The following is a 26,715-nucleotide window of genomic DNA, read 5'->3' as shown; positions in this document are numbered from 1 at the left end:
AGTAATGATGAATTCAGAGAACAAAGGCAGATTGCCAAACACTGCAAGATTCATTTAATGGGGATTAACACCATCGTTTCTTGGAGATGTGCACAATTTATCAGTGATAAGAAAAAACGACATTCTAGCCTGTCTCCCTGAAAACATTCTGCTAGTGCACTCTGCACAATTCAACCAAATCAATTTACTGTGATATGCACAACATTTCACAACTACAGCTGGGATGGGCTACATCTCAGATATACTTATAAAGCCACATGATTGAATTTAGGCAATTTTGACTGTACTTATTTACAGGTGACCTTGCTAATTATATTGGGTGACAAAATTGGTGATAATAATTAACCCCTTTCATGCTGAGGGGAAAGCACATCATTTGCCTATGAGCTACACACACTTGATCTGCATTAGATTCAAACAAGCATATCCTCCTGAATAAATACAACTAAATGAAAACCTAAACATGTGTCTAATTATTTTTAAAATGCACAATAAAATTGTTTGGGAAATATCTAAATAAATCTTTAGTATCTGAATGGCAACTGGTGACTCTTCATATGTTTTGAACTACAAATCCCACAGCCCTTCATCCCCCTATGATTGTCAGTGGGATGTTGGGAGTTTTTGTTCACATAGATAAGGGGCCTTCAGTTGCTTATGCCCCTATACTGCATTAATCCATATACAGACTAATTTCCATATTTATACAGAACACTGTTGCACTACTGCACTACTGTTGCGCTCTAGAATACAAAAAGATAACTGCTTAGCTGAGTTGGTTAAAGACCGAAAACTAATGCACTAGCTCCCAGCGTAACAAACACTATATATACATTATATATGTATATATATATATGATACAGATATCATGTAACTCTTACAATGCTGCAGATACATACCGTTGTAGTAGTGACAATTTCTTCTGTAACAACCTTCAATGTATCCACCACAGAGATATATCCCAGCCGTCTAGCAATCGCCAGGGCAGTGTTGCCATTCTACAGGGGAAGAAGGTGGAGTAGGAGACAGAATGAGAGAATAGCAGCCAATGAGATCATACACACTACTAGGTGTGAGCCAGCTTTTCCATCCAAAACAAGGCACCATGTACGAGAACCAGCACTACTTTCTACCAACAACCTCTATTTAACTTCAGAAGTTCTTCTCCCTCTTTCAGATCCCCATAGCAACACAACATGCCGACATCTGCCAGCTTTTCCCACATTAAAATGTGCTGTCTGTGTTAAAGCTGCGCGTGCTAGCAAACATTAGCCTCCAGTGCAAATGCCAGCTAGCTTCTCCCAGAATCAGGATCAGTCACTGAAGTTCATCAGAATTAATATTCAGTATTTGAAGAATGTTTTTGTCACTGCTACGTTAAGAAAAGCTGCTTTAGCCCCACCAGGTCTGCTGTGAAAATGTGCAGCCTATAGAGAACTGCCTTCATCTGGATACAGTGCTCCCTTAAGAAAAATAAAGCAGCACTCACACATCTGAGAGTCATTTAGTGTAAGTATGTTATTTCCACAGAGGAAAATCTTACATTCACTATCAATGAAGTAACATAGACTATATGTGGGGAAAAATCATCACTCTTGGCGTTACTTTTTGCCTGCTGCAAATTAAATAGATACAATTTAAAATGTAATAATACATGTACTAAAAATGTAATAATATATATGTACTTAATATTTTCAGATATAATATCAGTTAAAATAAATAAGCACATGTATGGCTTGTTCCTGTGGAATACTAAATTGCTATAGTTTGGGTAATACATCTGTAAACTGCATTGTGGCTGCATAGGCACAATGATATACGAATATCTTCCAGATGCAAAAAGTTCCCACGATCCCCTGATGTACAGAGCTTCAATTTGACTAAACCCCTGGAGCTGCCTGACTGGGAGCTTCCTGTGACGTTTCTTGTGGTTTAGTTATAGACATTATTAATATATATGCTGCTGTCTGTGCCATTTTTAACCTTATAGGTACAAAAAAAACTAGAAATTTAGCACCCTGTCTACAATCTACACCCAAAAAATTAATTTAATGTAAACTTATTCATAATGACCCTCTGAGCACCTTAGCAATTTACATTAATTTGTAAGCAAGGTGCATGCTCCAGTCCTTTGAACTGCTAGCTAAGGTTGGATCACTGGCTCAAGACACACATCTAACTTTAAAAGAAATCAATATACAAGTATGGGATCCATTATCCAGAAACCTGTTATCCAGAGAGATCCGAAATACAGAAAGGCCATCTCCAATAGACTCCATTTTGATCAAATAATTCCAATTTTAAAAGATTTTCCTTTTTGTCTGTAATAATAATAATAATAATAGTATCTTGTACTTGATCCTAACTAAATATAATTAATTTGTATTGGGTTTATTTTAAATAATTTTTTAGTAGGCTTAAGGTATAGAGATCCAAATTATGGAGAGACCCCTTATCCAGAAAACACTAAGTCCTAAGTATTCTGGATAAAAGGTACCACACCTGTATCAGAGTAGAAGCTTGGCAGGTAATATTGGTTTGTGTAGACTTAAGGTATAATGAGCCAAATTACAGAAGGATGCCTTGTTCGGAAAACCACAAGTCTCCAGCATTCTGGATAACAGGTCCTTTACCTGTATAAGAGTTATCCCTGTTTACTATACCGACATCCACAGCTGATACTGCGTACTCAAATGTACAGAGCATAAAAACACATATTCATCAAAAAGGAGAAAGCCCACTTCCAGTGAATAGAGCTTATCCAGCAGAATCCTGCATTGAAATCTGTTATTTAAAAGTGCAGATTTTCTACAGATTTTTTATATTTCATTTTTTTTGGGGCTAGTAATATTCTTCATGTCCCAGGATGCCACAGCCATGTGACATGTGCACTAAACTACAGTCACACTTTACTGCTGAGCTGCAAGTCTGAGTGATATCACACCCCTCCCTTCCCCCCCCAGCAGTCTATCAGCAGAACAATGGGATGTTAGCAAGATTGCAGCTACCTGACACCTTTATTGCTAAAAGAGGTAAATCAGAATAGCACGCAATAGTAAAAAATCCAAGTCCAGCTTGGGACACCTCCAGTTGCATGGGAGTATGAGAAACAACATGTTATCTGAAAGCAGTTCTAATGTGTAGTACTGGCTCCTTCTGAGAGCTCAGACTCAGGCGCAATGCACTCAGATGGCTGCCTACACACCAATATTACAGCTAAAATAAAATACATTTGTTGGTTCAAGAATAAAATTTTAAATGGTAGAGTGAAGTATTTGCAGTGTAAAGAGTGTAATTTAGAAATAAAAAGTATGCCATAAAATCATGACAGAATCCTTTTAGGCAAGGAGGCAATTATACAGCTATGTGCATATTTATGCCCTACTGTGGGCATTAAGTGACACCAAATTCTGATTTTCAACATTGAAGAGGCAATGTTATTTGTCTAGCTGAAGACATGTGAATACCTTCCTACATTCTGTTTTGAGAGGGTTTTGGGAGTATTTATTTTATATTAGGGGATTTTTTTTACTCTCTAAGCCCAAGTAACCCAACTGGTTGTTTTGATTTGCAAACACAGTGAACTAATTCACTAATTTATCTAAATCTTGGCCTGGCCGCCCCATGTCATACTCTATTACTGTGCCCCTGTAAAGGGTGCGGCCTGTCTGGGAGCTGGATGGGGGCTGGAGAATCTCTCACTGATTATGAGAGTACATCACGCTGCACTAATAAGAATTGATTTCTTGTTTAAGAATAATGAGAGAATAAAATAATAAAAAAAAATTGCAGTGGGTTCTAAAAAAACACTTCATAGAGTTTCTCAGCAAAAGGTATCTACTTATATGTGCAAAGTAGTGCAAGTATAACAGTTGATTTATGAATATACAACATAGTCAAGTTATTAAAGTTATGAATCTTTTGACAAGGTTTGCAGGTCTATTAACCATTCTGTGACGTTATTATAACCTCTTACACCTCCCACATTGGAACATGTAGCAATAGGTAAGCATGTGAACTATTGTTTTGTCTAACAAGAAGCACCAAGTCAAATGATTTTTCAGATTATAAACTACTCGTTATTCATCTCCATTTATCTTCATTTGTCTACAGGTTCAAACACAAACTTATCTAAAAATAGTTTCCTTAGACACTTCTAAGATCTCTGCCCTATGCCCTATTCCCAGCAATTCTGCAATTAGTCTTCGTTATTTATTTTTTATAGCTGTTTAATAATTTGCCTTCTGCATCTTTCCAGCTTTTAAATTGGGGTCACTTACCCCAGCAACTAATTGCTCTGTGAGGCTACAATTGTATTATTATTGTTACTTGTATTTCTTATCTTTCTATTTAGGCACTTTCCTATTTATATTCCAGCCTCTTATTCAAACCACTGTCTGGTTGCTAAGGTAAACAAGACCCTAGCAACCAGATAGCTGCTGAAATTCAAAACTGGTAAGCTGCTGAAGAAAAAGCTAAATAACTAAAAAAAACACAAATAATAAATGAAAACTAACTAAAAGTTATCACAGAATATAATTGTCTACATCATCCTAAAAGTTGATTTAAGGTGCACAATCCCTTTGAAATGTTATTCTTTTTTACTGACTATATTATTATATTATAGCTAGAAACTAACTAACGCTCCAAAATGCCACCCACTGGCAACAATAGGAGTCGCAGTTGGAAAGGCCAACACATCACTTTGTCTTTCCGAAGTCGTACAAAGTCGCCTGCAGGAGGAAACTTTGCAGGCGACTCGTATTGTTGCCGGTCGATAGGCATTTCGGAGCGGTTAGTTGTCCACAGTAGCAGCACAATCTAATGCAAATGACTAACTCGCTCCGTGGGTCCTTAGCCTTAAACATATTTATGCCAGTGAAGAAAAAAAATCCTTAGTAAATCCTATTAATAAACATATTTATACCAGTTAACAAAAAAATCTTTCTATATTTTCAATATACCTTAACGTGTACCACGACTCCAAGCACACATGCATAAGAATTCCACAGCCAGTTGTCTACACATGCCATCTACATGTTACTGTGATTAAAATGTACTAGATAAGAACAAAAAAACAGAGAACTTACTGAAGTTGTAACATTGGGCTTGGCACCATTCTGCAGTAGAACGTTTATGATGTGGGTATGTCCCTGCTGAGCAGCTTGATGTAATGGTGTATAACCATTCTGTTTGTGAAAAAGGGAATTAATAAGATAATTAAGTAGCATTCTTATACTGTTATTTTGCTCTATTATATCTATAGAATATAAAAAAGAAATTAATAGTAAGATACAATTTTAGCTGAGAGCATGATGCCAACTCTAATTGGATGTAAATGTAGCAAATAGGAATATCTATTCATACAGTATGAATAATGCTTTGTGTCTTCACAGTATACATTGACAAAATACTGTTTCTAAGAAACAGTTCATGGTTTTTTTGAAGACAACTGTACAATTATTTACAAAAAGATTTAGCTGTAAGTATCCATTGTGCCCATAAGTAGCATGAATTAAGCTGCTCAGTTTTGGATGCGTTCAAAACCTCCCCACCTTGTATTCATTCCTGTGTGTTTTTTAGAAGTGTATTTATCAATGGGTGAAAGTTCACCATTTGATAAATGAACTTCTAAAAATCCCATAGGAATGAATATAAAGTTTTTCTGTGATAAACTTTGATGTCACATTTTGATAAATCTACCCAATATTTTGTCTAACTTCATCTGTTCTGTGTCATTGTAGGGCACATTCAGACAGAACCACAGATGCGCAGTGCTGTATTGAAACCATAAGGATAGACAGACACTAACTGCAATACTTGATACATACTATTCAACAAAAACATCTAAAAACCTTCAGTTCCTATAAAGAGATGCCAAATCACATAAGGATAAATATTCTAAATACTAACATGGTATGAAAGTATAGCCAGTTCTATTTAAGATCTGTGTGCCACATGTTTCAGTCTGCACCACACTTTCCTCTCATATTACAAATCTTCTTTTGACAGTATATTGTATGTATCGCAGCTATGCGGCACACTTACAGAAAATATAATTGCACCATTAAAATCGTTAATGCACAGAACTCATTTGTAGAGCCAAAAAGCAAAAGAACAAACAGCAAACAGTGCGAGTAAAGTGCTCGATAAATGGCAAATCATTACCTTGGTTTTAGCATTGACATTTGCTCCGTGGTTTAGAAGAAAGTTCACCATCTTTATGTTTCCATAGTGACAAGCTACAATTAGCGGACTGTAACCCAGCTACAAAAAAAATTTTTTATTAAGATTTAGCTACAATACTAATGGCCGGTTTGGTACATATAACTGAGAATATTGGGAAAGTGCATTATTTAAAAACAAAATAAACATGGACACATTTTTTACTAATGTATGAGTGTCAAGTTAACAGAGGAGACTTGGAATGAATTAGCATAAAGCAATTTGGGGACAGTCTAAAAGGGTATTTAACTCTACTCTAACATAACTGTAGTTTCAAATGACCCACTTGCTGCTCAAAGTAAGTAATTTACTTGGTGTTATAGATGTTAATATTTGCTGGTCAGGATCATACTACTCATCAACATTATAACAGATATGCACTGCTAAGGTTGAAGGGTGCATACCAAGTTAGGTAAGAGGACAGGCTGTTGAGAAGTGGGACATCCCATAATGTTAATAGTCCTGTCATGGCACCTTCTTTAGATTTTATTCAAATGATTTGCCCCAAACAAGAGAAATAAAAGTACAATATATGTTTTCATAATGTTTTCATCATGTATGTATATAAATATATATAGATAGACTAAATTATAACATAGCTGTACATTACATAAGAGGGCTGGTTTACTAGTGAAAGAGCTGACCAATAACGTGATAAAGTGAAAATATATCTATATACAGTTTCTATGGGGGCCATTTACTGATGCTCGGATTTTTTAAAAGTCACTGCTTAAAATCCGAATCCAACATTTTGCCAGCTAAAACTTATCAAGATCACATAAAAGTCAATGGCAGATGCCACTTCCCTTCCCTGGAGGATCCTTCTTTGCCTCAAAACTTCAGAGGTTTTTATATTTTTGACACTGTTTTTTTATGCAACAATTTGAAAAAGTTGAGGTTTTGGTGCAACTTTCTGCGACTTATTCCCTTTTTAGTAAATGTCAGAGATTCGTGGAAATGAATTTATTCAAATTATTAAAAAGAAGCAAAAGAAGAATCCTCCAGGGAAGAGAAGGGAAATCTGCCAATGACTTCTACGTGACCTTGGCAAGTTTTAGCTGGAAAGTTGTCGGATTCTTATTTTAAGCCACTTTGATGCATAGTAAATCTCGAAACAGTCACAACTTTTTTTTCTGTGACTGCAAATCTGAATCGGGAAAAAAAAACAATAGTAAGTAAATGGCCCCCTATGTGATCTTCCAGCACCTAACTAAAATCTTTGTATTTTACAACCATGGCTAACACACAATTTTAACAGTCGAGTGTAACAGTACATTATATTTAAATGCATATAATTCCCTTAAAGTTTATATGGTCCTTTAAGGCCCACTGTCATTGTGATGTGCCCGTTATGGCAGTGTCTTTATATTTCTGCAACCTTGTTTTGAACTTATGGTGGTCTGCACATCCAACATTTGTTGAACCCCAAAAAGATTAAAAACTCTAACATCTAGTGTTATTAGAGTGGCGGTGAAAGACCCTATGTATTTGAGATGCTAAATTTTCTGAGAAGGTATCTTGATAAAATGTAAATAGATATACAAATTGCCATAATTACCTTGGTTTGAGCATCAAGGTTGGCCCCATTCTTTGACAATATTTCCCCTACAATCACTCTGTCCTCCTGGGCTGCGAGGTGCAATGGTGTCAATCCATTCTAAATAAAATAAAGTAAAGGCTATAAAAATCATCAACACAAAAAGGTTTCATTTAATTAACCTATGACAGGAAAGCCATTGAGCTGGAAGCTTCTCTGAATTGTAATATATTATTGTTGAATATTATTGTTGATATACTTTTTCAGCAATGTTAAGGCTTTATTGATAATTACATCATTACAAGTACTAATGGTGCATTAGGGCTAGTGGTCTGCTTTCTGCAGAAAGACTACTGTGAACAGGAAGAAACAATTCTATAGGCTATAACAAAATGCAAGTACAATGGGTTAACTCCCTGTTTCCAAAATATATCTTACCACTTATTTAAAAAGGTACCTGTATATTTCCCTCACTTACTTTGACATACTCTACTTTAGTACATAGCTTAAACCAAATAAAATGAAGTAGAGCCACTCACCTTAGTCCCAACATGGATGTTGGCCTGTTTATTCAGCAGTAGTGTAACCATATCGGCATGTCCCTCCTGGGCGGCAAGGTGAAGTGGTGTCACTCCCTGATTGGTCAGAATGTTGGTCTCTGCTCCATAGTTTAGAAGTGTTGTAGCTATCTGCATTTGGTTCTTCTTGGAAGCAATGTGCAGTGGTGTGTAGCCATTCTAAACAAGACAACAACTTAAAATTATGTTTGCACAATTGACAAGTATTTAAATTAAACTACAAAATCAGCATTAAAACAACTGCCTAATTTCTAAGGTCTTCAAATGACCTGTCCTTTTGTCAATGTTTAGAGTCCTTTAATTTCCACAGAAAATAAATGCCCAATGACCACATGGAAACATTGCTACTCTTTGCTAGTGGGTCCTTCCGAAATATAACATTTCAAAAGAAAATCAAGGAATGTAGAGATTCTATTTCCCTTTCTTTTCCTATCACTAGACTATGTGTTAAAAACACAAGCAGCTGCCATACTGTGTGCAAACACATTCTTCATTTATTTTAATACCACAGCACATAAGGAGGCCAAAGATAATGCTACTTCACTGATGTCCATTTAAAGGTTGCCTGTGTGTGTTTTAGCTGCACTAAGCAACTGAATATGCACAATATTCAATCTATGGTAAGTAGTTAACTACAGTATTATTTACAAAAACTGCTTATCCAAATAACTAATGAAGTTCCTATAGGGCAACCAAGTGCTGAGTGTGGTTGGCAACTTATGATGGGTGACCAGGGAGAAGAGCCATCTACAGGTGGCCATTGGGTTAAGGTCAGGACTGTTTCCAGTAGTTTAGAGAACTGACATACAGTTATAGTCTGAAGCTCAGTACTGAGTGGGATCAGCACCCACCTGGATTACTCATAGAAAATAAAGAACCAGCACATGGAGTTGCTCTTCCACAGGATGATCCCTTGTGTTTATTGTGTAAAACAGGCTGATTTAAGTGGTACTAGATTCCCTAGCCCAAACCATGAAAACAACCCCAGAACATTAGTTCTGTTAATCGTTATTCAACAAACTTCATAGACAAATTATGCATTCAGGCAGGTTGTATTTTTCTGGCATATGCCAAACCTAGACTCATCCATCAGACTATCCGATAATAAAGTGTGGTTCATCTCTAAATAAACCAGATTTCCAATGTCCAATGGTGGCAAACTTAATACTGTTTTAGCTAAAGGTTGCCATTGCACACAGTGGCTGCTCGCTCATGAAAACCAATGCCAAGATTCTAATCAATAGTTCTTGTTCTTACTGGTGGGTAAAATGTCCTGTTTATAGTTGTCTTATTCTTATCACTTATAAGTCTTGAAACATATGATGCATATGTGAGTGTCTTTCTGCACCTTTACTAAATTTGAGAGTAGCCGATTTGTAAATTTTATGTAAGAGCTCAATTTTTCTTTTGTGCATTGTCTACTAAATGCTGGCAAGGAAGTCATCAGGAAGGGTATCTAAAAGAATCACACAAGTTCTTGTTTTAAAGCTGTTTCCAAAGACAGGTCAGGGCTTGGCAGTCACTTTCCGCAAATTTCTGTCAAAACTTTTGACGTTCGAGTATGTTTCCATTTCACAATTAAGTTGATTAAAGCAGAAATGTGATATGTTGAAAAGATGGGATTATGGTGGTGCCCTGGGCAGTCACTGAGCTTCCATTCTGCTGTGAATGTTTGTTGCTGGAGATTACATGGCTGTGTGCTTATCAATAGTCAGCAATAGGCATTGACTTAAATTGTCAGTTCCACCAATCAGAAGGGATACATTTGGCCATATAGTGTATATTCTAAGGTATTTTCTGTTTTACTTTACTGGATCAGTTTATTATTTCTCTACGGATGTCTCTTATTTTCCTGTCTAGAACATAATTAATGGCAAACCACTTCCATTAAAGTCAGCCGTCTTAGTAATGCAATGTGCAATAAGCACTCGGACCTCACCTTAGCAGTGACTTGAGGAGAAGCGCCCTTGTCCAGTAACAGCAGCGCCACCTTCTGATTGTCATAGTGAGCAGCAACATGGAGTGGTGTGAGACCATTCTGCAAAGGGGTGTGTTTGTTAAGGGATTACTGTAGTTAGTTACTGACAGAGACTTAATACATTACAGATTAGTGTAACGATTATCTTGTATGAAATGGCACATGAGTAAGCATGCCTTAGTGCGAGTTATTCTTCAAATACATAATACTATCAGTTGTATTATCACATTTTAATGCTCCACTGACTTCCATATTGATTATGGGAAGCCATTTAAATAATCTTTGATTTATATCATAAGTCGTAATCCCCAATGACCTTACCTTTCCTGCTGCATCAGGGGGTGCCCGACGCTGCAAGAGTAATTTGGCCACATCTAGGCTTCCATATTTTGCTGCCACGTGTAGTGGTGTAAATCCCTTCTGTAAAGGAAAGCGTAGTACAATACAGGTTTCATCAAACTAAGTAAAACACAAGTAAAATCTATGTACGTAACATAATTTTAAGCTAAATGAGTTTATCAGGGCATAAATTACATTGTCCTTTAAATATGTAGTGCAATATTATTTAGTCAAAATTGGTTAATAGATTTTAGATGACCCCTCTGTGGTAGGCCAAGGGAAAGCAATTTTCAAAGGAAGTATTTATTTATATTTATACTTTAAGCTTGCTCTGTTATATTTCTATATAGTTTAAATTTTTTATTTTTACACTATAGAATTTTAACATTGTTGACTAAAGGACTATTTCTGTTAGTTTTAGGAAAGATATTAATAGGAATGGTTTATATATAGTTCAGTTACTTTTTAAAAACACCAAACCCTTTCTGTCCCTCACATACCTAAAATATTTATGTATTTTCCAACAACTGTCAAATTTTTTCCCCTTTGTCATAAATGTCTTATGACCACCTGGTACTAAACGATAACATCAGTGTATGGGCTGGAATGGCTGGCTGTACCTGCACCGCGGATCAAGTAACTGAATGTGACACAATGTGCATGTAGATGTCACTTGTTCTTTCGGCAGGTTTCACTCAAACAGCTAAATATACTTCACAATAGGGATAGGCATCCTTCAGTTCTGTAACTGCTATGAACCTACAACAATCAATCCTCCAAAGATGTAATGGGTATTTCTGTATACAGTAAGGGGGTGATTTATCAACATTGCAGTTTGATTTTTTTCATGATTCGAATTGTTTTGCACAAAAATACCTCAAATTTGAATTATGGTTCAAAAACTGGAATATCTGATATTTATTAAGTGCAAGTTTATATAGGAAGTTGTGCCAGGCAAAGTCAAGCCATATATTTAATTCAAGTTCTTCAAGCTTTTTTCAAGTTTGTAAACTTGATTATTAAATAATAACAATAATAATAATAATAATAATAATAATAATAAATAAGCTAACATTTAATATGCAAGTTTATTCAATTTAGAAGAATAAACATGATTTAACAAACTACTTCCGACAAATATTCTCCACCTGAATGCTGCCTAGTACAGGGGTATATCCATTTTGATACAGTTTTATGGTATTCCTCATTACAAGCTAGGAGCAAATATAAGCATTTGATCCTGATACAGCTATGCCTGTATAATAATGTCAATATCCATTTTTTAACCCAGTTATTGTTCCATACCACCAACCTGCCATTGAGCCTTAATCATATGCAATGAGAGTAGGTACAGGGAAATGGTTTACTAGATTTATACCTTGGATTTATAGATAATTTAATTGTAGATGCAGGAAAAGGTGATGTACCGTGTTAGCCAGTCAAAAAATGTTTACAGGGTAACCCTTTTGAAATAAAAAATAACAAACGTGGTATAAAGGTGATACCTTTATTGGCTAACTAAGATAACCATAGCAAGCTTTCAGAACATTTTAGTTCCTTTTTCAAGCTGATTACCTTGAAAAAGGAACTAAAATGTTCTGAAAGCTTGCTATGGTAATCTTAGTTAGCCAATAAAGGTATCACCTTTATACCACTTTTGTTATTTTTTATTTCAAAAGGGTTACCCTGTAAACATAGATAATTTAAAAAAGGTTGTTTGAGGCGTGTGTTCTCCACCAGGGGGCACTTGTGGTTAGTCTTTTACTGCACTGACACACTGCTACAGAACATTTTCATATCATGATAGAACTATAGGGAGTGGCAGTCTAGTCTAGAAAAACTCCTAGTATGTAGCATCTCCTATTAGCTAAACTGTTCCATCACTGGTTGTCTCTGCCTCTATGCCACTCTTTGAACATGTGAAAATCAATTTGCAGTTAAGAACCCTTATTCCTAGAGATTTGTTTTATTAAATGCAATCTGCACTGAGGAATCATGAGCACATTCTTAAAGATGTGTAGTCTTAAACTGTCTATAAAGATAACAACAAAATGATTTTCGATACATGTATGGTTGCCCCAACATTTCTCACTGATAGCCTTGTTATATTGATGGTAGTCAGTTGGTCGTGTGTTTTTTTTTCAGAACAAGAAGCGATAGAGACAGTTTTGCTTACTGAATGCATTCTACGCCTAGGGTTTATGTACTGCTATATTCAGAAAAACACATGCATTTTTCATTTGTTCATGCACCAGTGCCATTCTTCCCCATCTTACCTTGGTAGCCAATGAATGTGCAGCACCAGCCTCCAGCAAGACAGATGCTACATCGACTTGCCCTTCCCTTGCAGATATATGCAGTGGTGTATAGCCGTTTGTTGTAGCAGCATCCGGGTGAGCCATGTGTTGAAGTAATAGCTGGACGATTTCTGTTTTGCCCAAACGGGAGGCAATGTGCAGAGGTGTCTGCTCCTCCTGATGGAATTAAATAAGTCAAATAAATATATATATTTTCCTCTTAATAGCAAACTATTCCTGAATGCCATGTATCAAGTTTGTATCAGACAGCAGATCCAGCTGCTGCAGGGGTAGTAAAGGGGGGGCCTGTAGTGTGCTGGTATGATAATGTGCTTGTGTCTTTGGCCTCCATTAAAATATCTTTTCAGCTATTTTTTCCAATAAACAGACAAAAATGATGCAAATGATAATAAAATGATAATTACTGTCTAGCTGTTTGTGCATTAAATTATTCTATTCATGCTGTACTTTGTACATAGTGCTTCTGTACCCACTAAGATTGAAGAACTATGTTTCCTTACCATCATGGGTTTTTTGTCCTATTTCCAAGCAACATAACCTAACTTATGCAGTGGGTGTTGGGCAGCACTCCAAGTAAGTACTTACTGCACACTAAGCACTGACCAGTAACAGGGTGAAGGCTGACCAAAGTATGGAACTGTCAGGAACACTTTAAATACATGGGTCTTCACTGTGAAAGGGGCTCTGTAGCCTTACAGTTTATAAGCTACATATTAAGCCCTATACATAAGATACTTATTTTCTAGTCTAATCTAATTTTGGTACTACAAACTGGTGTACAGGCTTGCAACTATTAGCCCCTCTTCTACGATCAACAATGGTTACCCTAACACAGGGTAACAGCAGTGACAGCACATTTCACCTTAACCCAACAGTTACAAACATTACTCTCATTCCTAATACAAATCTTTATTTCGACAAAGCACTGTATTACAGTAAGCCCTGTAAAAGGAGTGTAAGAAACTCAAGACATAATCCAGTGAATGTAGAAAGTTATGGACTATAAAAGAAAACATAACAAAGAAAGCAATGAACGTACCCTGGCTCTGGCATCTACGAGGGCACCATTTCTCAGGAGGCAGCGAACCACTTCCACCTGCCCAGCACGTGCAGCCATGTGAAGTGCTGTTTCTCCACGCTGCAAAGAGTATGAACAATATTGTGTACAAATTTAGGTAGGTCAATATTTTATGTAACTATATTTTTACTGTTTCACAAAGCTTGATTGTAAAATGCAACATAAACCAGAATGTGTTCAGTACACAGTTACAAAACATTCTACAGCTCTATTATTAGAATGAGTGATAAAATTGACACGACTTTTGTTGTTTGTTTTCGGTGCTCAACCATTTACAGTATTCGTAAAGTTATTTTCATCATTTGAGCCCATTCCCTTTAAAAATGAATTCTTCAGTCAGGTGGGAGAGGTAAAGGTGTTGCCAATATCATACATATAACGTTCCTAAAATGCTGCAGACTTCACAATTTAACATAAGCAATGCTTTTATAGCAAGTTTGTCAAGCCCTCAGGCAATGTTCCCTCTGAGCTGTGCGCTTGTGCACGTGCACACAGTAAATTGTGGTGTGCACAATTTTTTTTCTATTCTGACCTGAGCACACCATTATTAAAAATGCGCACACAGGTTGCACGAAATATATCTCTCTGCAAGAGAGTGAATAACTAAGGATGCAGCCCACAAACGTTTACAAGATTATCTGAATAAGAAGGTTTTGCTTCCCACTGTTTAAGATTGTACCATTGTATTATAAATTGTTTTATGACACTACCACTGTACATGTATTACATAGATTTTTATAAATAGTATGGAAATGCCGTTTCTTTTCTATATTCTTTCTTTACTATGTAATCCTGATTCTTAAGAGTAGGTGAAATTGGTTTCACCAAATCTTCTGCGAGGGCTGTTGCAGTGTGTGCTACAATACATATCTATATATAACTATATAGAGAAAAATAACATTTTTTTTAAGATTTTGCTCCCCAGATGCAGGTTCAGATGCAAGTGTTCTGCTTCATCTGAAAACATGAGAATGATATAAATTGGGATTAATTAAACCATAATGGATAAATACATACAAATACGGTATGTATAAAAGTTATCTCACAAAAGTCTGTATACAGCTCATGAGGGTTCAGTTTTTGATTCTTATTTTTGTTCTTTCCTCTAACATTTGGGAAGAAATTTGTGGAGTGATTTGGAAGCATACAGAGAATGCTATGAGTTGCATGATTTACCCCTGCTTCAAAATTTCTGTGCACTACAGCAGGGTTAAAGCAATCCTGATCTGTTCAAGATAGGGACAGTTATTCCATTTTTAAATGCAGGTATGGGATCTCTGTTCAGGAAACCTGTTATCCAGAAAACTACAGAAAGGTCATTTCTCATATAGTCTGTTTTAAAGGAAGGAAAAGCTACATTACTGGGGGATGCCAAAATGTTAGGCACCCCCCTGTAACTTTCATTGCTTACCTTACACCCCGGCTGGTGCATTTTTCTCCTAACAAGAGCGCTGGCCGAGGTGTATGCAAGATATCGTTCCTTCTTCGATCTTTGCACATGCCCAGTAGTGAAAAACCGACTTTTTTTAAAAAAAGAAAAAGCTGGCTTTTTTGCTCTACTGCGCATGCGTCGGCCCCAAGATTCTGACAACAGAAGGAAGAGGCTTGCATATACCCCGTGTCTGTGCAGGAATCCTGGTCAGGGGTATCAGGTAAGTGATTACAATCACTGAGGGGTGCCTAACATTGACCCCCCCCCCAGTGATTTAGTCTTTCTTTCTTTGTTTTCTGTAATAATAAAACAGTATCTTCTACTGATCCTAACTAAACTGCATTAATCTATATTGGCGGCAAAACAGTTGGGTATATTTGATGTTTACATATCTTTCATTAGACTTAATATAAAAAGTATGAAATAAAAAGTATGAAGATCAAATTACAGAAAGATTCCTTATTTGGATAATCATAGGTCCCAAGCTTTCTAGATAATAGATACCATACCTGTAATACCATACCTCAAATATAAGGGGTGGTTGACAGGAGAATGAGTATCTTAAACTAGTGAATTTGGTTTATCCTGATTATGGACTTTGTAGAATGTTCATCTATAGCAGGGATTCCCAACCTTTTTTACCCAAGGGTCACACTAAGTTGTAAAAAGTGTTGGTGAGCCACACAAGTATGAAAAAAGTTCTTTGGGGATGCCAAATAAGGACTGTGATTGGCTATTTGGTAGCCCCACGTGGGCTGCTGGCCGGCAGGAGGCTCTGCTTGAGGTAAAACTGTGTCTCTGTGCTTCCAAAACTTGCCTTAAAGCCAGATATGTTGATATGGGCACCTGCATCAAGGCCACTGGGAGCAACATCAAAGGGGGGGTTCACTGATCTATAGCCTATTAAAATATGAGATCTTTTACCAGATGGACATTCAACCATCAGCTTTCCAGTTCTCTACTTTTGATCTTTAGGTAGTGGAAGTAGCATTTCAGGAGCCTGATATTACATGTATTGTATTTATCTAAAGGTTCTTTCTAACTTGCCAAATTTGTTATAGCATTTAGAACATAAAATGGTTAAGCTTCATTCACCCATTAGCTACAGATACAAATTTCTTGTCAGTGCAACATACTTGTAAAATTCCTCTCCAGGGTGTCAAGTTTCCAGTTTATTATTGTAAGTACACAACTTCATGTAGATTAAATACAATATTTCTACAAAGGTTTTTTTCATAATTTCAACATATTTCGGACTAACAAGAAATATCAAATACATGCACAGGTTAGGTAATTATAATAAAGAAGCACAGTTGGCATATTTAAAGACAATCTGATCATGTAAACTGCAAGACATACTCACAATGTTAGTGACATCTGGAGAGGCTCCATTCTGCAGCAGAAGGAGGACTATGTTCAAGTGACCCATGAATGCGGCCACATGTATTGGAGTGAGACCAGACTGTGAAACAAACCAACACTGATTTTACCCCCATGCACAAGACCAGCTGGGCTTCAGCAGAGGTCAGAAGAAGGTGGAAAGGGAGGGCAGGGAATATCAGCGCATAAACATAGAATGGGAAAGGAGAATCAAAGGCAGAAGTATAGGAGATATATGTATGTAGGTATCTTGAGCTAAGAAATTCTCCTCTACCTCTGTTATAGCTTGGATTGAAGCCCCATATTTCACTAGGAGTTCCATAACTTTGATACGGTTTTTCTTGCAAGCAATGTGCAATGGAGTAAAACCATTCTGTACAGAAAAACACTGTGTTAGAAAAGCCCATGCACACTTTACACAAACAAATCATGCAGACCTCAAGAATAAAAAAAAAATTACTGTCACCCCACTGATTTTTCATCACTTTTAAAATGACTTTTGCAGACAGAATAATGGAAACAGTCTGAAAATACGAGTTCAATAACTTTTCAAGTAAACATAGAAATGGGTGAAGACCAAGCACTGAGAATAAAAGCAAAGCAATTGACTGTTGTGGTCAAAATATTCACGAATGCTAGAGAAACTGTACCAGTGCACGAGCATTAGGATTTGCTCTTTTGTCCAGGAGCAGTTTGGTTACTCGATAATGTCCACAGTGAGCTGCAACATGCAGTGATGTCAAGTAATCCAGTGTTACATCATCAACTGGAGCTTTGTGCTGAAGCAGATGTTTGACACACTCAACATGGTCTCCCTGAGCGGCCATGTGAAGAGGGGAGAGTCCATTCTGCATCAAGAGAAAAGTCATTATACATTACCAGAAATAGTCAACTATAACAATAAGTACCAACAGGACTATATTTAGATGAAGAAAAAGACAAGGGTCTAGAAAGCCAGAGTTTTAGATGAGTTTGTAACAAATTACTTTCCATCAATGGCTGCAATGTGTGGGTGTGTTGTTGCATAAATAATTGCTAATATTGAGATAGGATAAAGCAGTTTTGTGGATCTAGTGTCATCATGGTGTTACAATGGATGTGGCCTAGGAAGGCATAACAGACAAATTCAGGCCTGAGTGGTGTATTTATGTAAAAATTACATTTAAACAGAGCAGCAATGCAACAAATTCCGTTTCTCCATAATAAACTTAAAGGATAGCATTTACATTAGTAGAATTCTGTTATGCAGTGCTCCCCAGTTTTCCGCATTAGGTGGCCACATGTATCTGTTATAGTTGTCATATGTTCAGCATCACACATAAATACCATACCAAAACAGTTACAGATGCAAGAAGCCATTTATGAACAATATTTATGAAGGAATTGAAGTCTGACTTTTATTGCTAGCTCCCTAGCTGAAATATTGAATTACTTCAAAATGTAACACTCACACATAAAGCGCAGGGGAGAATAGTTAAATCTACCATTACTAACACTCTCCTCCAACATCACTCACAACCCTCGTCTGTTAAAAGCATGGCACATTCCAATTTCTACATGTTTTCTTTGACAATGCACTAAGTTCAATCTACAGAACCCTATGCTGAATCAAATCTATTTAACTGTTTACAAGGATGTTACAGATATTTATTCAACTCAAAAGCCAAGAAATGGAGAGTTAATAAACTAAAAAATTAGAGGTTAGGATGACAGGGCCAAAAGGAGCATACAAATGCAAGAAATGCAGTGAAAACTGATGGTATTCAGGATAGGCAAATGTGAAAATTTAACATTAATTCATGTCTCACTGTGCATCCAGAATCGCTGGTTTAATAGCACATTTACAATCTTCAGAGAATATGTTTCAATACCTTCAAATTTAATCAGTGTAAAATATTGGAACATCACTTCTGTGAGGGAAAGACTTAGAAACAAGATGGAATTTCCAATAGGGAGGTTAAGAGGGGCCAAAAGTAGCCAAAAAAGCCCTTCACTATGCAAGAATTGAAGTGACAGCATGGCAGGGGGATGTGAATCATTTGGTCTGCCATTCCAACACAGATATATATATATAGTTCAACTCCAGTTACAAAACACAAGACAAGAATATGCAAGTCATAGCATTGTGCACTCCATAGTACCAAACAAAACCTCACACCCAATTTACACAAAATTGTTTACCAAACAATTTTGAGTGGTGCATTTTTTCATGATTAATTTCAGTAAGTAGGGTCAGTCATAAAATTAGATCAATATCTTGTTTCATTTTCCAAAAGGGTTGTTCAGCTTTGGTAAAACAATTTAATTAGACATGTAACATTTTACGGAGTCAGGATTTATTAAATAAAACTCTGTCAAAAATACTATAGTAGTTGTGTGTGCTGGGTTTACTTGGAAGGGTTGAACTTGATGGAATCTGGTCTTTTTTCAACCCTATATAACTATTTATATATATATATATATATATATATACAGTATATATATATAAAATTTATAAAAAAATATATAATATATAAATATTAATATATATAAGTATATATTATATATATATTTATATAACTATTTAGTTACATACTATAATGTAACTAAACATGCCTTGGTCCTTGCAAGCAGTGGTGCTCCTCTTTCAAGAAGAAGTTCTACCACCTGGTCGTGTCCACTTCGTGCTGCGCAATGTAATGGAGTAAGTCCATCCTAAAACAAAAGCAAGGCCAAAACAGATAGCAGTTTATTATAGAATACTGAGGCTTTATATATTTACCACTTACATTATATTATAAATATATTTGTTTAGCTTTAATTTTGTGCCTACGGTGGCAAACAAAATTCTACTGTCCACATAACTTCATTTTTGATTGTACAAGTATAGGACCCATTATCCAGAATGCTCGGGACCAAGGGTATTCCGGATAAGGGGTCTTTCCGTAATTTGGATCTCCATACCTTAAGTCTGCTAAAAATCAATAAAACATTAATTAACCCCAATAGGATTGTTTTGCATCCAATAAGGATTATTTATATCTTAGTTGGGATCAATTACAAGGTACTGTTTTATTACTACAGAGAAAAAGGAAATCAGTTTTAAAATTCTGAATTATTTGATTAAAATGGAGTCTATGGGAGACGGGCTTTCCGTAATTCGGAGCTTTCTAGATAACGGGTTTCCGGATAAGGGGTCCGATACCTGTACTACTATTTTTTTTTAAACTATCAACAAATTATAAATTGCCCATTTTCCATTTTAATTAATACTGTTTCCTGTGTGTTGCTAGCTGTCACAGTTTAAGTGGATATGCTGATTCACAACTACAACTCAATTACTTAAACATTTTCTACTTTCAAAATGCTGGATGTAACTGTATCATGTATAATTCATTACTTAATAGATTTATATGATCAGAATCATTTCAATTTTTCAAATGGCTCCAGAACATAGCATGCTTAAAAAGATTATTCTTCCTTTAATATGTTTGGAATAGAGGTTTCCATGCTAGCTCAGGAGTTACCAAGGGTTTTTACTTTTTGCCATATTTATCTAGAACTGATAAAGCAATAATTAAGATGAAAATAGTATGATGCCAAGAATAATAAATGGGGATACAAATAGGACAGGACTGGCAGTTGTAATGGCCATAGTTTGCAGAACTTTGAAAATCAACATCAGTAATTTCCTTTCCTTGCAAGAGCTGCTAGTCACATAAAAGTTTACATTAGGATTCTCTGCAACATGATCCACTATGTTGACATATAGAACACCATGGAAGTCTGTATATCTGAAAATAGGTTCAGAGTTTATCACTGCTACACTGCCGCACTAGAATCCTTAATTTAATTAAGTGCGTACAATCTGCAGAGAGTCTGTATGTTCCCCCTGTGACTGTGGGGTCATTTTGGGCATTCAGTTTGCAATCTCCAAACACATACAGGCAGGTTATTTGACTGATGATGAAACAGACCCTGTTGTGTTCTGTGAATCTGATAGGGAGCTTAGGGTAATGTCCCAAGGAGAAATTAGTCACCCGCGATAGATCTCGGGGGGAGGCAAACCTCTCCAAAATGCCTTCCCATTGGAAACAAAGGGAATCTCTGGTGGAAAGGCCTATGCATTGCTTCGGTTTTCCGAAGTCGTGCCAACTTTCCTCCTGCAGACGGGTAGCAGAGATCTATCATGGGACAGTGGGACATTACCCTAAGACAATAAGAGCGAGGGCAGACGAAGTGCTAATCCACTTCTCTCAGCCCTGCACTTTTCTGCCTGGCTGAGAAAAGTGAATCCGCTTCCGTATGCCACTCTGTGTGGATGTGGCGGTGTGGATCGGCAGTCGGCCAGGAAAACGCGAAAGAAAATGGCGTATGGAAGCGGAATCGCTTTTCTCAGCCAGGCAGAAAATGCAGGGCTGAGAGAAGCGGATTAACGATTCGTCTGCCCTCACCTTTGGCTCCACTGGGGCAGGTAGAGGTGTAAATGATGAATAAGCTTTATGCTGTGTAAAGTGATATATAAAGAATTAGTAATTCAGCAGTAAAATGGTTATTTATATTCTTATCATAGTTGAATAAAATGTCTTATTTATCAGTACAAATATTGCTAATATTACTAAAAATTTAGAAAGGATATAAAAATAAAACTTATTTGGTACAAACACCACCTAATGTAAGGGCCCCAAACTGGTAAATTAGCGTAATCAAATTGTGTTACATTTTTTAGTCACTATTTAACACTTACTCTGGTTTTGGCATCAATTTGTCCTCCACGATCCAACAAAAGTTTTACCATATTTGTGTTTCCCCTTTTGGATGCAACATGCAGAGGGGTAATTCCATTCTGAAACATAAAAATTTAGGAGGTCAAAAACTTATCTATGATCTTAAATGTATTCTTTTTTATGTCAACATTAAGGGGCAAATTTACTAAAACTTCAACATTTCTTTTTAAAAAATTCAATAAACTTTCCACAAATGTCTGAGATTTACTAAAAAGTCTGAACTGAAAAAGTACTTGAGGGGAAAAAGTTGCAGAAAAGTTGCAAAACTGCAACTTTTTCTAATTGTCACACAAAAAACCCAGCTTCAAAAATCCCAAAACCCAATACAATTTTTTAAAAATGAAGACCCATTGCAAATTGTCTCAGATAATTACTCTCATATCATACTAAAAGTTAACTTAAAAGTGAACAACCCCCTTTAATCTTGAAACTTCAGTCTTTAGCATCTCATCAGACTTTGAAGAGCTACAGGTACATTTTGTCTGTTTCCAAAAGAATGCCTCATTTCCAGTATATCAATAGACTAAATTAAAAGGGATCAGTACAAATTATTAGTAAACCCAAGGCACCCTGTTATGTGAAACACATTTTTTTTCTTCATTTCATAACGCAGTGACTGATGTATATTCAATTTTTTAATTAAAGGAAAATGCTAAGGTAAGGTTTAAATCTCTAAACATGACCAAAGGCAACTCCCATTTGGATTAATTCTAAACACTCCCTTGGCTATTAGCTTTGCAGTGTTATTGACTTTTTAGGATATTCTTGGTGTCTGGAAATCTACCATTTGCTAGAGGACATTATTCAGAGCACATAAAGAATAACATAGCAGCATTACAGTATATAAAGTAAAACCAGGTTTTAAAGTTGAATATTTTCACAAGGGTTATATCATGTTATAGATTTACCCTTAGTGCATTTATAGGCTCTTTTCTAGCTAATTCCACATCCAGTATTTGTGTTTACCCAGAAGTTCAAATACTGAAAGTTGACTACAAATATTAATCATCCATGGCAGGTTATTTCAAATAATCAATGGTCTTTCAAGATACAAAAAGACTTGTTAAGGGGATGGAAATGGTAAATCTAACTTTAAATTAAAAACGACTAAGCGTAATGACCCATGGCTGAATTTGTAATTTCCTTTTTTTGTAAAAGTACCATTCTGACACCAAATCACCTAGGAAAGAGATATTGGGCCCGATTCACTAAAGTCCGAAATAAGGAGTGCTATTTATAGCATGCGTTAAAAATCTTATCACTTCTTATTTTTCACTCGATTCACTAAAAGGACACTTGTCATAATTAAGAAGCAATGTTCTTGGCGTTATTTATCTTGCGATGACATATTTTCAAGCAATATATTACGCAGCGCACAACATATTACGCAGCGTGCGATATTTTACGCAGAGCGCAATATATTACCCACGTAACCATTACTTTCTGAAGACTACCGTTCTGAAAATTTTGCGCTCTGCGTAAAATATCACGTGCTGCGTAATATGTTGTGCGCTGCGAAATATATTGCTTGAAAATATGTCGTCGCAAGATAAATAACGCCAAGAACATCGCTTCTTAATTATGACAAGTGTCCTTTTAGTGAATCGAGCGAAAAATAAGAAGTGATAAGATTTTTAACGCATGCTATAAATAGCACTCCTTATTTCGGACTTTAGTGAATCGGGCCCATTGTCTTCTATAAAAAGTCAGAGCCAAAGACTCAACATTTGTAACTACTGCCTAGACAAGTAGCAGAAAGAATGCTTTTTTAGTAATGAGATGAAAAGCAGCTCAGAGATATTGTATAACTGACTACAAGTAAGTTTTGTGTATTTTAATCCTAAATCTGAAATCCCCGCCATAAATTATGATGGACATTCTGTGCTTTTTGTACAAAAAAGAACTTGTGTTTTAAAAACTTGAGCAGATTACATTATAATACTTTCTTAAATTATTTATTTTTTTCATCATTCTTTCCTCATCATTATCATCATTATGCTCTTATCACCAAATGCATTTTTTTCAGTGTTTCTCAGAATTTATATTTAATAAATTACCCTGGCTGTAAAGTCCACTGCAGCACCTCTGTTGAGTAAAAGTGTGGCCACATTTACATTTCCATAGTGCGCTGCTATGTGTAGTGGGGTAAAGCCACTCTGCAAAAACACAAGAGAGACAGGCTCAAGCTTTGCAGTGATCAGAATAAAATTATATATGATACTGTTAAGCAAGTCAGTCAAATTAGAAGAGAGACAAACCTGGAGCCAGGTACAAATGTACTGTATATTGTAGGCAAGAAGTTAGGTTTGAAATATTAACAAAGGCATAAAGAATTAGTTAAGCAAATAAAAGTAAGAAGAAAAAACATGATAACTAATAGAATGAAGAAATTGAGGAATAATGGTCAAGAGAATTATAAAGAAATGTATCCGTTAGTGACGATTAAGGTATTTGGGAAAAAACGCAGGATAACAACAGAAAAGAAAATAAGTGGGGAAGGAAGAAAGTACTTATAAGCAGATGCTGGAAAGAGTGGGGCAATAATAAATGAGGGAATAAAAGAAATAAGGAAGAAAGATACAAATCAAGAAAGATTCAAAGACAAGAGAGAAATAAAAAAGGAAGAGATAGAAGAAATACGGATATGAATTAAAAACATAATTTCAGTATAATTAATTGGTGGCTTCAATAGTAAATGTTTGGTACTGTGCACCTATTTCACTGATAGCATCATTAGTAAACACCCCAGTCAAGGAGTAAAGATATAAAAATCATACAAAAGCATGATGTAAGATTATTCATTTGGGTTATTTATGGCAGCAGAGTAGCTTAAACATAGAAAACCATGTAGAAAGCTTCAGCGACATTGACAGGGGACTGTAGGATAGGGATAAGTATAGGTGGCTGCTTTACTGCATCTGTATACCATACAAACAATACTTCTAGTGCTTTCTGTTTACTGTGCTGAATCTTATATTTGTATTCTCAAAAGTTAAAACCAGAAATAATATAGACTATTTGTAAAACTGATGTATTAAACAATTACAACAGGATGGATTTATATACATGGTAGTTTCCCTTGATATCATAAGGATTTGCAAGATTTTTTAATTCATACTTTATAATAATACAATCTAAATAATACTAATACATGTGTTGTGTTGACACATGAGCTTACCATGCAAAATAATGATAATCTTTGAAAGTAATAGGCATGGATCAAGCTGAGATGATCAAGGAATGCTAATGGCATGAATAACGAATAAGGCAGCAAGTTATCAACTTCAAAATATTCCATAACAGTGGGAAAATACAAAACACAACACATAGAAGCTATATAGATGTGAATATTTTCCCACGTGTACAAACACACCTCTTTGTTCAGTTACCTATGGACACTTCCCCCAAGTTTGGCCTAACAATGTTTACTACATTCATGAAGCGAAGGAATCCAAGTTTTGCAAAAAGATCTCTATTTTCATTAAATCTCTATAAGCTGAAACTCAAACACTGAGTCTTAAAGCCGAGCTGTGGAGTCAGAAGCAATTTTGGGTACCTAGAGTCGGAGTTGGCAAAAATGTACCGACTCTGAATCCTAATAAATTTGAATTGTAATGAAAAAAACTACAATATGTTACAATGTCCTATTTAACATTGCGTAGTTGTTTCACTAGTGTGAAATCCAGCTGAGCTATTATACCTTATTATTCATTTTTGTATGTTGCTTAAACTAAGCCACAATGACATAGACTTAGTTATAGATTTAGACCCAAACTTGTACAGTATTCTTGCTGGCAGTGACAGGCTTGGATGGCCAATAGGGTAGTGTGTCAGCTTCCTAGCCAGTAGTTCTTTGGTTTGTTACCAAAAGCAGACACCATCTTCACATAGCTTTAAAATTGCTGAGCTCTTTCAGTAAACATGGAAAATGCATTAATGTAGTAAAAATAGAGGAGTCAGAGGTAACATATACTGAGGAGTCGTAGTTGAAGGATATATGTAATGACTAAACAGCTACCCCCAAAGCCAGGGTAGCCATTGATCCCGATCCCAACTGCAGACAATATCGGTAGAGCTCAGTGGTGGCAAGTGGCTTCCTTGACTCCTCATACTGTATATTGTTTAGAAACCCTGCAGTGCACCAAAAAAACAGTCTGCAGTTGAGATAACATCAGTAGCTACTCTGGCTGTGCTTCCAAACTCTGTGGGTAAGTGTCAGCCAATAGTGTATCCTGTGAAAATAGAAAACCCAAAAGTAAAACTAAGATTTCATTCCAGGACTCAAACAAGGAAAGGTTTTTTACAGTCCCAATGCAATACTAGTTGAATGACTTCCCTGGCTTTACATGTGGTCACAGATCTAAAAAAAAAGAGCCTCAAAAAAGGAGGAAAGAGGTCTGCAGTTGGGATCTGATTAGTGACTATATAGGATGCATTTTGAAACCCAGCAGATGAGCTTCTGCCTGTAAGATATCCTATCAAAATGGAAAGTGCAGTGATTAAACTTGGTTTAGTCTCCTTAATACCAATGTGCTACTCATGGGACTACATTTTGCCTAAATCATTCTAATACAAATTAATTATTAATTACTCTGAACTGCATTATATTCTAAGACATACTGCAAGGGCAAGGGTGAGGTCAAGCAATGTAGTGGATAGAGGCAAAGTTAGGTTGACAATTATTGATATATTTATATATCTGCAGAGCAAACATGGAATTGTTGACAGCCAAAGCTATAATTCTTAAAAGCAAAAATGCAGGGGATTATAAAGTCATCTCTGCCAAATCTTATTTCAGTTGAGCAAGCACAGAGAACACCATCAACCCTATTCTGCTCTCTGTTTATGTTAGGGAAGATAAGGGTTGTTTGGGTGTCAAATGTTTTAAAGCAAATGCTTTATACTTTTTTATAAACATAGAATGAGTATATAACCTGTTAAGCCATTGATACTGTTTATTACTTTCATGGCATTAAGAATTAGATTCATTTTTAAAGTCTCCATAGCATGAATGCTCCTATTCCTCCCACGCAATGCTTTCACTTTTCGCCAATTAGTCTACTAGTACTATTATGTCTCTGTTG

At 36.0% G+C, this 26,715-nt stretch overlaps 1 protein-coding gene across 49 annotated transcripts in view; it reads right to left on the bottom strand.

The window, feature by feature from the left end:
- ank2 (ankyrin 2, neuronal) overlaps window positions 1-26,715 on the bottom strand; it is a 284,604-nt gene that overhangs the window by 62,983 nt on the left and 194,906 nt on the right. For 36 of the 49 annotated variants that reach the window (XM_031902875.1, XM_031902887.1, XM_031902900.1 and 33 more), the window contains 15 exons: window positions 23,689-23,787; window positions 21,592-21,690; window positions 19,461-19,559; window positions 17,516-17,713; window positions 17,140-17,238; window positions 16,849-16,947; window positions 14,015-14,113; window positions 12,934-13,131; window positions 10,640-10,738; window positions 10,280-10,378; window positions 8,302-8,499; window positions 7,784-7,882; window positions 6,169-6,267; window positions 5,091-5,189; window positions 900-998 (listed from right to left, as the gene is read on the bottom strand). In XM_031902875.1, coding sequence (XP_031758735.1) covers window positions 900-998; window positions 5,091-5,189; window positions 6,169-6,267; window positions 7,784-7,882; window positions 8,302-8,499; window positions 10,280-10,378; window positions 10,640-10,738; window positions 12,934-13,131; window positions 14,015-14,113; window positions 16,849-16,947; window positions 17,140-17,238; window positions 17,516-17,713; window positions 19,461-19,559; window positions 21,592-21,690; window positions 23,689-23,787 — 1,782 coding nt within the window. The remainder of the gene's footprint in view (window positions 1-899; window positions 999-5,090; window positions 5,190-6,168; window positions 6,268-7,783; window positions 7,883-8,301; window positions 8,500-10,279; window positions 10,379-10,639; window positions 10,739-12,933; window positions 13,132-14,014; window positions 14,114-16,848; window positions 16,948-17,139; window positions 17,239-17,515; window positions 17,714-19,460; window positions 19,560-21,591; window positions 21,691-23,688; window positions 23,788-26,715) is intronic. The other 13 variants (XM_031902910.1, XM_031902965.1, XM_031902974.1 and 10 more) reach the window with 2 other exon arrangements.

Source organism: Xenopus tropicalis, chromosome 1 (assembly GCF_000004195.4).
Source record: "Xenopus tropicalis strain Nigerian chromosome 1, UCB_Xtro_10.0, whole genome shotgun sequence".
NCBI classification, from domain to species: Eukaryota; Metazoa; Chordata; class Amphibia; order Anura; family Pipidae; genus Xenopus; species Xenopus tropicalis.
This window is presented reverse-complemented; position numbering and strand designations above follow the sequence as displayed.